Below are 13,089 nucleotides of genomic sequence, written 5' to 3'. Positions count from 1 at the left end.
CGTACTCAACATCAGTCACTATTTCTGGTGGTTTTGGTGTGCATAATTTGAAGTACCATAATGCCTGAACTCGATGCCTTGCAGTGGCAGTGCAAGCTGGGTGGTTTGGATTTAGTGTCAGTCGTGATACTTATGAGGCTTGTGAACTTGAAAATCCTACCTGGAGCTTCTAGATGATGTCTTGTTTTCTTTAACTACATGGATGAGAACTTGCTGTGTGTTTGTAAATTGCCTGATACAGTAGAATTCTGAGCTTATACAACTCCCTTAGATTTAAGAGCAAACTGGTTTTTTGAAGACCAGAAGTATAGAAACTCTGATGTGTTTTCAAATAACTTCTTCCAATGAAAAAAATCTTATATTCTGTTCTCTTGTTTTTATGCATGAGAGAAGGCATTTCTAGGCAGTTTTGACTTCAAAGATTTGCATTCTATATCCAATAAGGCTGTTGAATATACAATGAAGTACTTTTATTGGCAAAGAAAGGTTGTTTGCTTGTTCCAGCTACAATAATTAAGACTTTTGCTGACAGAAGCAAGCTGAATGCATTTTTGGTTCAAAAGCATCCTATTTATAGTCTAGATGCAAAATGATCTCTATTCACTACAATGTCTCATTTGCAGGTTATCATTCTGCTTTCCTCTGAAAGCTAGTCAGCAGATGTTTCCATCCATCTTGACTCATTGCATTAGTGACAGAAAAACATTTTGCATCTTACTATGGTACTCTTCATAAGCAGATTTGAGAAGTGGATGAAGAGAAAATTCTCTTGAATATTATATATAACATATTATATTATTACATATAATATAATTATGTATAATATAATCTCTTGTACAGCTGTGATATTCAAATCCTTTAGGTTTTGAATCAAGTAACTTTCCAAACAGTTGCAGTAGCACTGCATTAATAGATCCTCCTTGAGAAAAAGGGGAAAAAAATATAAATAAACAAATAAAATGTAGTAAAAAAGTAAACTAAAATTAAATTTAAAAAATACAATAAAATTTTGCCACAGGTTTTTGCATGAAAATTTGCTATGTCCTCACACCCCACCAGTGTTTTATTTCCCCATGCAAAGTGAAATAATGACAAAAATGGCAGTCTTTCAAACTTCTGAAATTGCTTTAAAGATAATCATTGACAGTGAAAGTAATATTGGTACCATTTGGTATCTGCTGTGGACATTTTTGCCAATTTGATCCAGTGCTGTTGAAGTTTCATTGTCTAAAGCTGTCATATTTCAAGGATTCAAAATGCAAAGTTATTTCATAAAATTCAGCAATTCCATTGACAAGATACATTTTTTTTTCACGTTAAGTGTTGTGGAAGAGGAAGTGATTTATCAATTCTATGTTGACTTACACATCAGCAAATTTGTTGTTTTCCTCAAAATTCCAAAGTCTGTGAAAAATCATTTAACTTCATTCTGCTTAGAACCATTAAGGGGTGGGGGGGGAAGGGCTTGTTTGCATCTGAAGTAAAATGACACCGCAATTTCTAGAAAGACTTTTTCCTTTTTTGACCAGTGATGGCTATAATGTTCTTCAGGGATCACTAGGTACAGGTCCAGTTGTTAATGGACAGGGCACTGGTTAATGAATGATTTATTTTCATACATTCCTTATCATTACTTTTTCAGTACTTTGTTTATTCCATTACCAATAGCTCCCTTGTGTCCCACTTCCATCTGCAGAGACTGGGAAAAGCAGGCAATGGGTACATTTATAGATGGAAATCCCTTATTTCCTTAGAATCAGGACTGACCCATTTGGAGAGATACTAATGAACACTAAAGATTCTGGGAATTTGGGAATTTGGTCCAAGTGATTGGATAATACAGAAAAGATGTAAATGTTATTGTGTTTGAAAGTCTGTAGCTACTGCTTTGCTTTGAGATAGGTTAATTTCACATCTCAACAGCATTTCTGAACAGTAATGATCTCGAAGTACACGGCATCTCTTTCCTGTGTTAATCATGAATTAGAACTTACTTTTGTTAAAACCCCATTAACTTAGAAGTTATTAAGCCATACACAGCCAAATATTTTTGTCAATACTCATTTTCACACTTTATTATGGTCCATGCTAGACGCACAGAACAGGAAAATCCAAAGAAGTCAATGCTGACATTAAAGGGTACCATCTAAAGCCACTCAGATAGTTAAAGAAACCCTTACATAACACAGCTCTAAACCACCTTGCACAGACTACGCAAAAAAGGTTCAAGTCAAAGGCAGCCTGCAATGCAGTAATTGTAAAATCCACAGAAGTCAGTGGAAAAACATTAATAGGCCTCTGTTAGAATACCAAGGCTTCACATTTACACTATTATCACCATCTTCAAGTGGAAATTAGGCCAAGAACAATACACGTTCTTAGAAATCACCCTAATGTTAATGTCTTGCACATCCTTCCAGCACAGAGAATTGTTTATTAACATGTACTTAATACTAATTGCTAATAGACTGTATTCCCTTACAAAGCAATCTTGGAGACAGAACCTGCCTTCTTTCAAAACAAGCAGACAGGGCAAGACTTGTTTTCTTTGAACAGATTGCCATGCCATGCCCCTTGTAGCTTGCCTTGATACACCTGGTACGTTTATTCATCTAAAACTTTTCCAGCGTGTTTAAAAAGTCTACCACAGTATTTGGATAGTAGCCTCACAGACTCACATTTGCACTCACTGCATATGCAGTGCATAACAGAAATCAGTCAAAACTCATGAGCGCCTGCCACTATTTCAGGGACTGAATTCTGACAAGTGACTTTGGATTTACCTCAGAAGCCGCCAAATCTGCAGGAATTAAAAATTCAAAATTTACCTCAAATGTGTGGATATTTTGCCCTCTTTGAGTTGCACCTATGAATGGAGAAGAATCTAGTTTCTCAGTGTAGTGATACATTTCGAAAGCACAAAGGGGAACTCCAGAGGCATGTAAAGTGTGGTCATTTCAATTAAGCTCATGAAACTATGAGAAATTATGCCAAAGGGTTTGCCTATGCTGGCTCAAAGCTTGCTGCTGAAGATGATATATATTTGCTAACCTAAGAATGCATTTTCCACTGTCCAGCAGCTAGTTAAGAAGATTAATGACTGCTTTGTAGTTTCAATTAAACTCCTTTATCACCAAGAGGGACCAAACAAGTTTTGATTTCGAAAGTACTGCTTAAGAAAGAAGACCAGGGCTGCATAACACTGACATTTTATTAGAATTCATCTGTAACAAATGGAACTTGTGTCAGCAAAGAACTGATTTTCATACAGACTTCCTTTTGCCACCAATGTAACGAAGTAAGAAAATAAAAAGCACGCCTTTCATTCTGTAAAACATTTACGCGTACTACTAATTAGAGGTAATTGTATCTTTTTTAACAAGCCATTTTACAAGGTAATTTTTTAAAGTTTTTCAGTCTATGCATCCAAAACAAGAGCAAAGAACACAAGTTTTTATTATCTTTGTAAAGACACTCCAAGCTTGAATGGCAAAGCCACATAACGGATGGTTATAATGAGACCTGCAGCCTTCTGATATCTGTGGAGTATCAGGGCACCAAGGGAAAAAAAAAAAAAAAAAAGAAAAAATAAAAAAAAAAGAAGAAAAAGAAACATAAAGTAAAATGGGAGAGAATAAAAGGAAACAAAAAAGCAGTTGCTTTTTTTTTTTCCTTTTAACATGTTCTGTGTCTTTTAAATACATACAAGTGGATTTTGTAAGCAATTTCTTACAGATGGGTTCAAGTTATTGTTGGGTGTAGAATCAATAGGGCAGTGCATAGTACAAAGGTATATATAGAAAGTGCAAATCTCCTTAGAAGGTCACTCCTTCCCCGAGCCATCTTCTCCGCTATCTAACCACTCAAATAAATTTTTAAAAAAGAGCTAAATTAAACTTTTGTATAAATCATTTTTATATATTTTGTGGTTTTTTTCCCCCATTGCAACTAATTACAAAATTAGACATAACTACACATACAAACGTAAATAATAGCACCGTACTGGTTATGCTGATGAAACCAATTTTAAGCTTGGAAATGTATGATGTATGTAGACAAAGATGCTCACAATTTAAATTAACTGTAGAATGCATATATTAGAATACAGAAAGTGGAATGCACATCAATGATGCTAAGACCTATCGTAAGAAACAAAAAACCTGAAAGGAGTATTTAGTTGTACAACAGGTTTTCTCACAAATTGACTCTGCTTTTTTGTATTTCTTTTACTCCCTTATTTTTGTTGGAGCTTGCAAGACAGTCTGCTAGGGAAAATGCACTGATCTTTGTACAGATCCAGTGTGCAGGAACCTTCCTTAGTCTATGTTTTCAAAATGACACTTTGTTTCATATTTCTGGAATTCCTATATTTGAGTTGAAGAACATGACCACACTACATAACCTGGCTTTTCAATAATTATTTCAACGTATAAATCAAGAAAGAAGAAGAGAAAGAAACATAGTGCACATTCTTCTCTGGTTCAGATGTAAGTTATAGAATCTCATTCTGAGGTAGCCTTCTAAAATACTTCTATTCCATATATATATATATTTATATTTCTGTTTTGATTTTTTTGGTTTGGGTTTTCTTTCATTACAAAAGTGCTCAAATACAATTGCTGGAGTTTGGTCTTTCTTATTTTTATTTCTTATAGGAGTGGGACAATTGGAAGAAGAACTAAAAATGTTGAGGCCACATGAAGAAGCCACAGCAATGCTCCTATTTGAAACCCCAAAGAAAGCATCCTTTGATGCTGATGTACTAACAATGGCAGAACACATGGTGACCAAGGTCAATGTAAATGGCATTCTAGAAAAAGTCTCAAAAAGTACTTTGTGCTGTTTAGAGAATTTTCCTTTTTCCTGGAATAAAATCTGTCAATCTCCAATATGTTATGTGGGCTCAGTCTTGCTAGCCTTACATGAACCTTCCCACTGAAGAGCAAGGGTTTGACTTTAGCAATCTGTTGACACAAGTGAATGAGCAGGACTTGGCCCAAAATAAATTTGAAAAAAAAAAAAAGAAAAAAGAAAAGAAAAAAGAAGATGCATAAGCACTGCTGATGTCAACTACTGCTACTGTGCTGCTACAGCTCGGCAATGACAGATAACACTATAACCAGTGACAAAGTGGGTTTTGAAAGCCAACCAGAAATAGATTTCCAATTTGTGGGCTATTCTGATATTAGAAATATGGAAAGATAAAGGGCCTTGACTACCTATGTGTTTTGGGTTATCATTTATTACCATCCATACTTGATTAGAAACTGGAAATGCATATTTTTCAAAATTGTCTGGTACATGTATTAAAATGTTTGAAAAGAACAACAGAGATATAAACAAACTAAACTAAATACAAATGAAGGCTAACTTAAAGAAATACTATTCAAAATAGGCATCAAATATAAGGCACTCTAAATGTAAAATTAAAATAAACCCCAGCATCCCCAAACAATGCTGTATGCCACAAAACGTTTGATTTCACAGAGCAATGTGTGTTTGGCTTTGCCCTGTTACATACGATAAATGTAAATTATATAGCGCACACTATAGACAGTATACTATTGAATACAATTTTAAAACATCTTAATACCTAGTATATTACAACATTCTCCCCTCCTAAAGGGATATGCACTGACCTTTCCCACATGCACACCTCCTACATTTAATAATATGATTTCTTATTGCACTATAGTGTTACAAATATTGAACTTCACTTGAAGCCTAAATCACATACTCTGTGTGCGTGTGTGCATGTGTGTGCTCTGTATGTGTGCATGTGTGTGTGTTCAAGTGGAAATGTGGATAGAATATTATTTGGGATAGAGATGGCATTCAAATATCAATGATGTGCATTCCTCACTTCTCTTTGAAACAGAAGTTTATGGACCTTAAAAATGCAGAGATGATCAAATCGAAGTCTGATATAATTGTAGTATGTGGAAAAACTTTCCCAATGCTTTCATAAATCCAGGTACGTAAGGACTGATATGTTGATGTGCATGTGTGTGAATCTGTATCTGAATCCATCTGTATTCTCTGCAACTATACAGAGAGTCAAAAAAGGGTAGACAGTAATACATATATATATATATAAAAGAGAGAGGGTGTGAGTGTGCATGTGCATATGTGTGCGTGTGTGTGCATGTGCTAGCAGCATCTTTATACTTTGCGCCTCCCTGTTGATTCCAAAATAAACCAAAAGCCCCATTTTGATTTAACTGATTACAATGAATATTTTCTTAAAGAAAAAAAACCCAAATAAAACTACAAAATTTATATCTAACGAGACTGTGGTACTGTAGGACTGCACAAAAATGTGCAAATTTTCAAAGTATCTAACATTTCTACAGCACAATATTACAGGTAACAGTTCTACAGCTTAAAAAAAAAATCTACATTTTTAAACAAAAATATTAACAGTTATGCAACCTTTTCTTTAATTCACTTCATCGAATGATAAACTCTTGTTAAAAAAAGGAAAAAGTTTACACAGTTAAAAATGAAGCACAGGTCAGCAGTATCTTTACAATACTAAAAAACTAAATCAAGGACTTTCTTTTTAAACATTCCCACATTTTCCCTTAAGTGTTATGATGAGCAGTATGATGGGAAACGGTGATGTTGAAGTAAAGAGTCCGCTTTGTTTGAGAAGCCAGAACCCAACCTTGCAACAAACATCCTGCACTGAACTGCAGTTCTCAAAACTCCTCTTCGCAAAATCGCGTAATCCTGAATAAGATGATCACTCTTTCTGATTAAATTTCCTCTTCCCTTTAACTTCAACCAATGTCGAACCCTTGAGGTATCTGTAAATGAGATCCTTCAGACGCCTCAGTGGTCAGGATTCTTTTATTATGGTTAGGTTATTAAACTGTGAATTCTTGGTCCACATGGAATACTTCTTGTTGGGTGGGGTTTTTTTTTGTTGGTTTTTTTGTTTTATATATCCCCAATATTTTGTTCATTTGTTTCTTTTTTTATTATTTTTTTATTTTATATATCCCCAATAATTGCTCCTTAGCTAAGAGTTAAGAAGTACTTCTAAAGCACATTGTATGGCTCAGAAGCGGCTCTCTGGATCTTAAAGGGCCTGCAATAAAAATCCACAATGGGTTTTTATGTTGCATAGTGATCAAAGCTGCCCAGATACTCCAGTGCGGCTCGATAGCAGAACTGGTATTGATCCTAGAGAAAGGAAAATAGAAAACAAATGCATCAAAAAGTCAGCTTGTTGGTTGGTTTCTAGTTTCTTTCAAGTAATAGTGAATATTTTGTAGCTACAAACAAATACACTGCAGAGGCATCTTTAGTTCAGCAATATTCTCTTGCTGACACCAACAGAAAACCACTCTGAGTTACAACAGATGAAGACAGACACTCATTTAACGTAACAACATTTTCCACAGAATGCAGCTTCTTTTTTATGCAGAGACTATATACCCACCTACTGACCGTCTGTTATTCTGGATTAAAACAATATCAGCATAATACTTTCTTCTCATAGGAACATGCTAGGATGCTTTCCCCACACGTATTTGAAAATAAGTAGCAAAATAAACTATGAATTCTACAGCTCATACAACACACAAAGTAAAAAGGTCCAGTACAGCTTGAATATGGAATTCTGTATAGAAAACCATCAGGTTAAAAATAATGTAAAGAAAGCAAAGGGAATTCCAACCTTTCAGAAATAAAGGCTTGGATGAAGATGTGAAGATACCTTGGCCTGTGACAAGAAAAGGCCCTAAGGAGAAATATGGAGCTAAAGGACCTTATTCACATAAAACAGACTTCATTTCAACCTATACCTGGAAGCAGAGAGAAGCTTAGTGTGGTGAGAAGTTTTCTTATACCTCAGATGAATCCAACATTTGTAAGTTTGTGTTATTCTCACCTCCATAAAGCAATCCTTTTGGACATTTATGTTATGTTGCACACTTACACTAAAATGGCACATCTACGTATTTACTTCCAACTGCCATTCTCGTTTTAAATGGTAAAAAGTAAAAAATTAAAAAGAAACCAAACATAAAAGAAATTGCTCAAAAATACAGGAGCATTTCTATTAGTTGGAATATTTAGAACAGTGGCAGAATACATTACACATATGCCCGAGTTTTAAGTGTATGCGTGGTCCACACGGAAGTGCTTTGTTTAATAAGGATTAGATTTCCTGGCAGTTTATAACGCTGAATGAGAGATTTGTTTGCCACAGAATCCTAGAAGAAATGCGTACACAGAGAACATCTCTGCTTTCAGCAGTGGGGATGAAGAGTAGCATACAGAAATAAGTCAAAGCAGGGGGAGGGAGCATATATTGCAGAATTGAACTCAGCATTTGTCAGGTAGGCTCAAAGAAGCATACTGTATACTGCATTTCCTGTATACTTTAGTTATTTCTTGCAGCCAAAATGACAGAAAGCAGTCATTTTTCATTTTGCTTATCCAGAAGAATGATGGTAATGGAAAAGAAATGGAATTAACTCTTCAGTATGGTCACAGTGATTTACTTGGCTAACTGACAAGATTAAAAATAAATATCTGTATTTTTCATATAGGCTTTTATGAAGTTGTCTTCTTAGAAGTAAAACTACCCAGCTTCTACGGAACAGGTTTAATTTTCCTCTGGAAAATGGCAAACTCTGGGGAACCATCTTAAATTTCACAGACTTAATTTAAAGGCCAGTGTCAATCAAATTATACTAAATAAATGTGTGATCTAAAATGTTTTCCTTCTCTTTCCCTTTTTGTTGGTTCTGCTAACCTATTGTCCCTGGCTTAGTCCAGGTCTTCTGCTCAGAAATGAAGGCAAAAATTAAGCACAATAATTGATAATGTTTAAGCATTCTTAATGACATGGCAGATTTCCAAGCATACAGGCCCAGGTAACTGGTCTATACTGCTTATCACTTTCTTTATTTCTCCATGCCACACTTTATAGCATAGAAATTATTTACACTATAATTATCCTGAATGCTGCATTTACCATTATGATTTTCAGACCAAAGAACCACTTGCTTGGTGACACAAAAAACCATGAAAATAACACAGTGTCAGTCTGAAGACATAATCAAGACCTTGCTTGCAGGATTGGGGGTTGGGGGGGACGAATCAGTGGATCCACCTGCAGAAACAATTTGCCTGCTTCTTTACTACCATACAGGGAAAAAGGGAACTTGTTCCTTGCTGCCAGGGAACAAGGATCAAATAAAAACATGTGATGCTTCACAAATGGGTTTTCTTAACTACCACAATTTAGGATTCACTATTGAAATTATTCTTTTTCTCCCTCATCTTGCAGTAACTACTGCAATAACAGGAAATAGTCCTTCCAATACCTTCATGGCAGATTCTACCCTGTAGTCATAGGGCCAATATATGGCTTCAGATAAGCATATTTTATACAGTCTCTATCTGTGCATATTTTTGCTTGTGTAAACACCATTTCTTTTCCATCACCATTCCATAAGGATACTGTTTTGCTCACCTCTGTCTGTACCATGGCTGGCCGCTGTGTCCTTAACATTTTGACAGTCTGGAAGATGTCTACCACACCTTCATATCTCATTCTTTCTAACACAATGCTCAGGGTTATGAATACTCCAGTCCTTCCAACACCCGCACTGTTGAAGAAAATGAGGAGAAAATAAAAGGAAAAAACAAATGTTAATTGACAGTTAATGCTGAAAGAATTGGCTGACAAATTCTTTGTGGTTACAACACACCATATGTGTATAAATTTCTATATGGGGAAAGGCTCACTAAGCAAAATTCCACAGCAAATTACCACATTGCTTTCAAAAGAGTAACTGCACTAAAGCTAACCTTACATCTGCTGAGTACATCCAGACTCTCCAGTCTTCCTTGCAAAGACTTGGTTTGTTCGTCCAGATATACAATAATTACTGCATGGTGAAGGCAAATGTTAACATTTGTTGCCAATAACATACATTGGAACTGACAAGAGAAAATGAAGCCAAAATGCATTTTACTGTTTGCTTTACTTGCTTTACTTTACTGCTTTCACCATGTATATGCCCTGTTTTGTACATCTTCACTGTGTTATTTTACCTTCTACTTTAAGTTAAAAGTATGGATGTTCATTTAATATTGAACTTGTTCATATATGGTCCAATTCAAATAATGGACAGAGAAAAATCTCAATTCAGGCCTTATTCAAGTCTGGAAGTCTGGATCTTTGCTTTCCAATGCTGATATACATTTACCATGTTTGTCTACATTAGTCTTAAAAATATTCTTTGAGTGTATGTGTGGCTTATTTGCTCTCTGTTCTGTCCTGGGTCTCTGAAACTAGCTTTAACCCTCAAGAAGTGATGGAAATTCTTGCCATCAATAGAGCCAATAGCTGTCAGCTTTTAAAATTAATCACCTATTCAAGATGATTATCCTTTGCAAAAGAGACAGGTAACTACACAGAAAAATAGACTTTCTAAGTCTGAACTTCTACGGATGAAACCAAGCAGCTTCTCATCTCATTGTTGATGCTAATAATTTAGCATCAAGGTTTTCTCCAGCCAGATAAACTTGGAAAGCTCAGTATTTACGGGACCTATTCACCAGACAGAAGAATGGAACAGCATGAACAACAGAGAAATCCTGAAGAACTCTTGAATGTTCAAATGAACTATGACAGAAATCCAGCCAATTCACAAAGCTAGCGTGGAAATTGAATGTTCAAACTGTATGATAGTATTTTAGTGTTTGGTCTAGGTCAGAGCTCTTCTAGGGGTATTAGATATAAGCAATTAGATTTCTCAATTTTGCATAGGCTGTGTGCCTTCAGATTGCTGAAGCCAAAGGACAACTGACACACCACTTGACAGAAAATCATGTTGCCAGTAGTGATTTACCTATACGGTATAGCAAAAGTCCTGGACATCTAAAGCAATCGCAGTGTAAGGTACCTGATGAGGTAAATTAGACAGCTAGTACTTCAGAAACATCCTGAAAAATCCCGGAACCTGCTCGATGGAACCAGCTTGAACTTTACAGACCTGATGACAGTGTGATCTAAACGAAGTAGCCCGGAAAATGACCAAGAGATTGAACACAGACTACCATTTTACAGTCTCCTGCTCTGCCATTTAAATTTTTTTTTAAAAAATAATTCTAAACATGTGAGAGGATTCTGGCCTCATACATGAGACAAATCTTTGTTACTTTAAAAAAATTACTTGGAAATCTCAAGCGAAAAGAAGAAATTAATTTGTTGTCTTGTCAGCAAGTGTCTCCAGGAGAGACTTAATGAGTAAGAGAAATTAATATGGAAATATCTCAATGCTGCAAATCTTAATTTGTCATCAAGTGTAATGTCTTGAGAAAAGCCTGTAGGAAATTGCTCCTGTTCCTCTTAGAGTAGCAAACATACTTTAACATTGGAACAATTCCTATCCAAAAATGCTTAGGATTTCTAGACTAAAGAAATCCTTCATGATGCATTATGACTCCCCATAATTCATAATTTAGACTAGAAACTAAAGTTGAGATGCTTTAATGAACTATGTGGATGTATTGATTTTTTGTAAGAGAGAAGAGTTTATTATTACAAATACATCTTGACTTCCTTCTGGAAAATGTCTTCCTCAGTCTTGAGCTAAAACTGGAATTAAAAGACTATAAATATCTAATATCAATTTAAGTGAAAATTTTGCTTCAAGATGAATAGCCCATTGCTCTCTTAAATAATTTTAAGTATCTGCCTCATGAGGCTAGAAATTTTTTATTCAATACACTGACCTATTTGTAAAAATGCTAGAGAAAAAAGAAAATTTAGAATTGTGGGTTGTGGGGGTTTACTGTGTAACAGAGAAAGCAAGCTTGTGAAAATTGTATAGAGTGTAAAGGAGACCCAAAGGAAGTGACACTAGGGGAGTTTTAATTCAGTATATAACTCATCATGGTACAAACTGGAAGCATTATATCAGTAATTCCTCAGAAACTAGGAAAGCACAGGTATCCAGGATCTTGTGTTTCCTGAAAGAAATAAACAAACTTACTAATTTTCTAGGGACACTTCCTATTCATGTAAGTTGACTAACACTGGGAATGACGATTAGCATTACCAGTCCCTAAACAGTCATTACAATAATGATAAAGACATTTAAAAACCAAGCCATGATTAGTTACACTGCATTTGACTTTGTTTCTAGCAAAGTCAATGGTAGAAGTCCATAATTTTACCATGAAAGATCACATCCATTTGGGAGGGATATGTAATGTACTATAAGCAGTATTCACTGTAGTCACAAGTGGACAAGTGTGCATGGTACAAAGAACCTAGAATAAAAATACTGCTTTGCTTTCTTATCTGCATAAAGGCATAAATATTTCTTATTACTCCTGTCCTCTCAAAACTCATTAATGTTGAAGAATAAGGCTTATTCTTATCTGGGTTGTTCTTCATCCCCTTTGCATAATGAATCCCAATCAGTGCTCTGCAATGCTATTCTCCTCAGCAGCCTATAAAAAATTTTAGGCACACAAGAAAAGTAGGATTCAAGTATTCCAATACATGTATTTTGTCTGTCTTTCAGATTAGAGGATCATAAAGAACTCAAATTCTGTTTACCCCTGACTTTGGAAAGATGAGAATTTCTCTCCCTCTGTTTACTAGGCTCTAGTAAACTCATTAATTTGTCTTCATGATAGTACTGAGGCACTACTTGGCTTGCAGGAAGAACTTGCAACTTGTGTCAGTATTTTGCATCTCTGTTACATAAATAATAATATTTAATCTACAAAAAATAATTTCATATTACAAAAATGAGTATCTAAAATCCTAATGGAATTTATAGAAAACAATTTATTAAATAAGAGATAAGAGATAAAGATATTATTTTTAGCCATCTGCTATAGACTGTAGAATACTGTAGAGGAAATAAATAAAAAATACAAGAATATTAAAAAGCCCATGCTGGATTATTTCTAACCACCATGCAAGCTGTTTTCATCTGCATATCAATTGCAAAGGAGGGAAGTCATCACGTCAAAAATGAGCACAAAGTTCTGAAGCTAGAACTCATCAACTCAAACCACAATGGTTTCTTTGACAGGCAAAATTTCTAA

General features: G+C 35.1%; 1 protein-coding gene across 1 annotated transcript in view; it reads right to left on the bottom strand.

Moving 5' to 3' along the window:
* Nucleotides 1–2,047: 2,047 nt before the first annotated feature.
* PTPRD (protein tyrosine phosphatase receptor type D) overlaps nt 2,048–13,089 on the bottom strand; it is a 368,121-nt gene continuing 357,079 nt past the window's right edge. The window contains exons 31-32 of the mRNA XM_059874048.1: nt 9,491–9,626; nt 2,048–7,188 (exon numbers count right to left, since the gene is read on the bottom strand). Of these exons, the coding sequence (XP_059730031.1) occupies nt 7,120–7,188; nt 9,491–9,626 (205 nt within the window). The 3' untranslated portion in view covers nt 2,048–7,119. The remainder of the gene's footprint in view (nt 7,189–9,490; nt 9,627–13,089) is intronic.

This window comes from Haemorhous mexicanus, chromosome Z (assembly GCF_027477595.1).
Source record: "Haemorhous mexicanus isolate bHaeMex1 chromosome Z, bHaeMex1.pri, whole genome shotgun sequence".
NCBI classification, from domain to species: Eukaryota; Metazoa; Chordata; class Aves; order Passeriformes; family Fringillidae; genus Haemorhous; species Haemorhous mexicanus.
The sequence above is the reverse complement of the archived record's forward strand: the minus strand, read 5'-3'. Positions and strand labels throughout refer to the sequence as shown.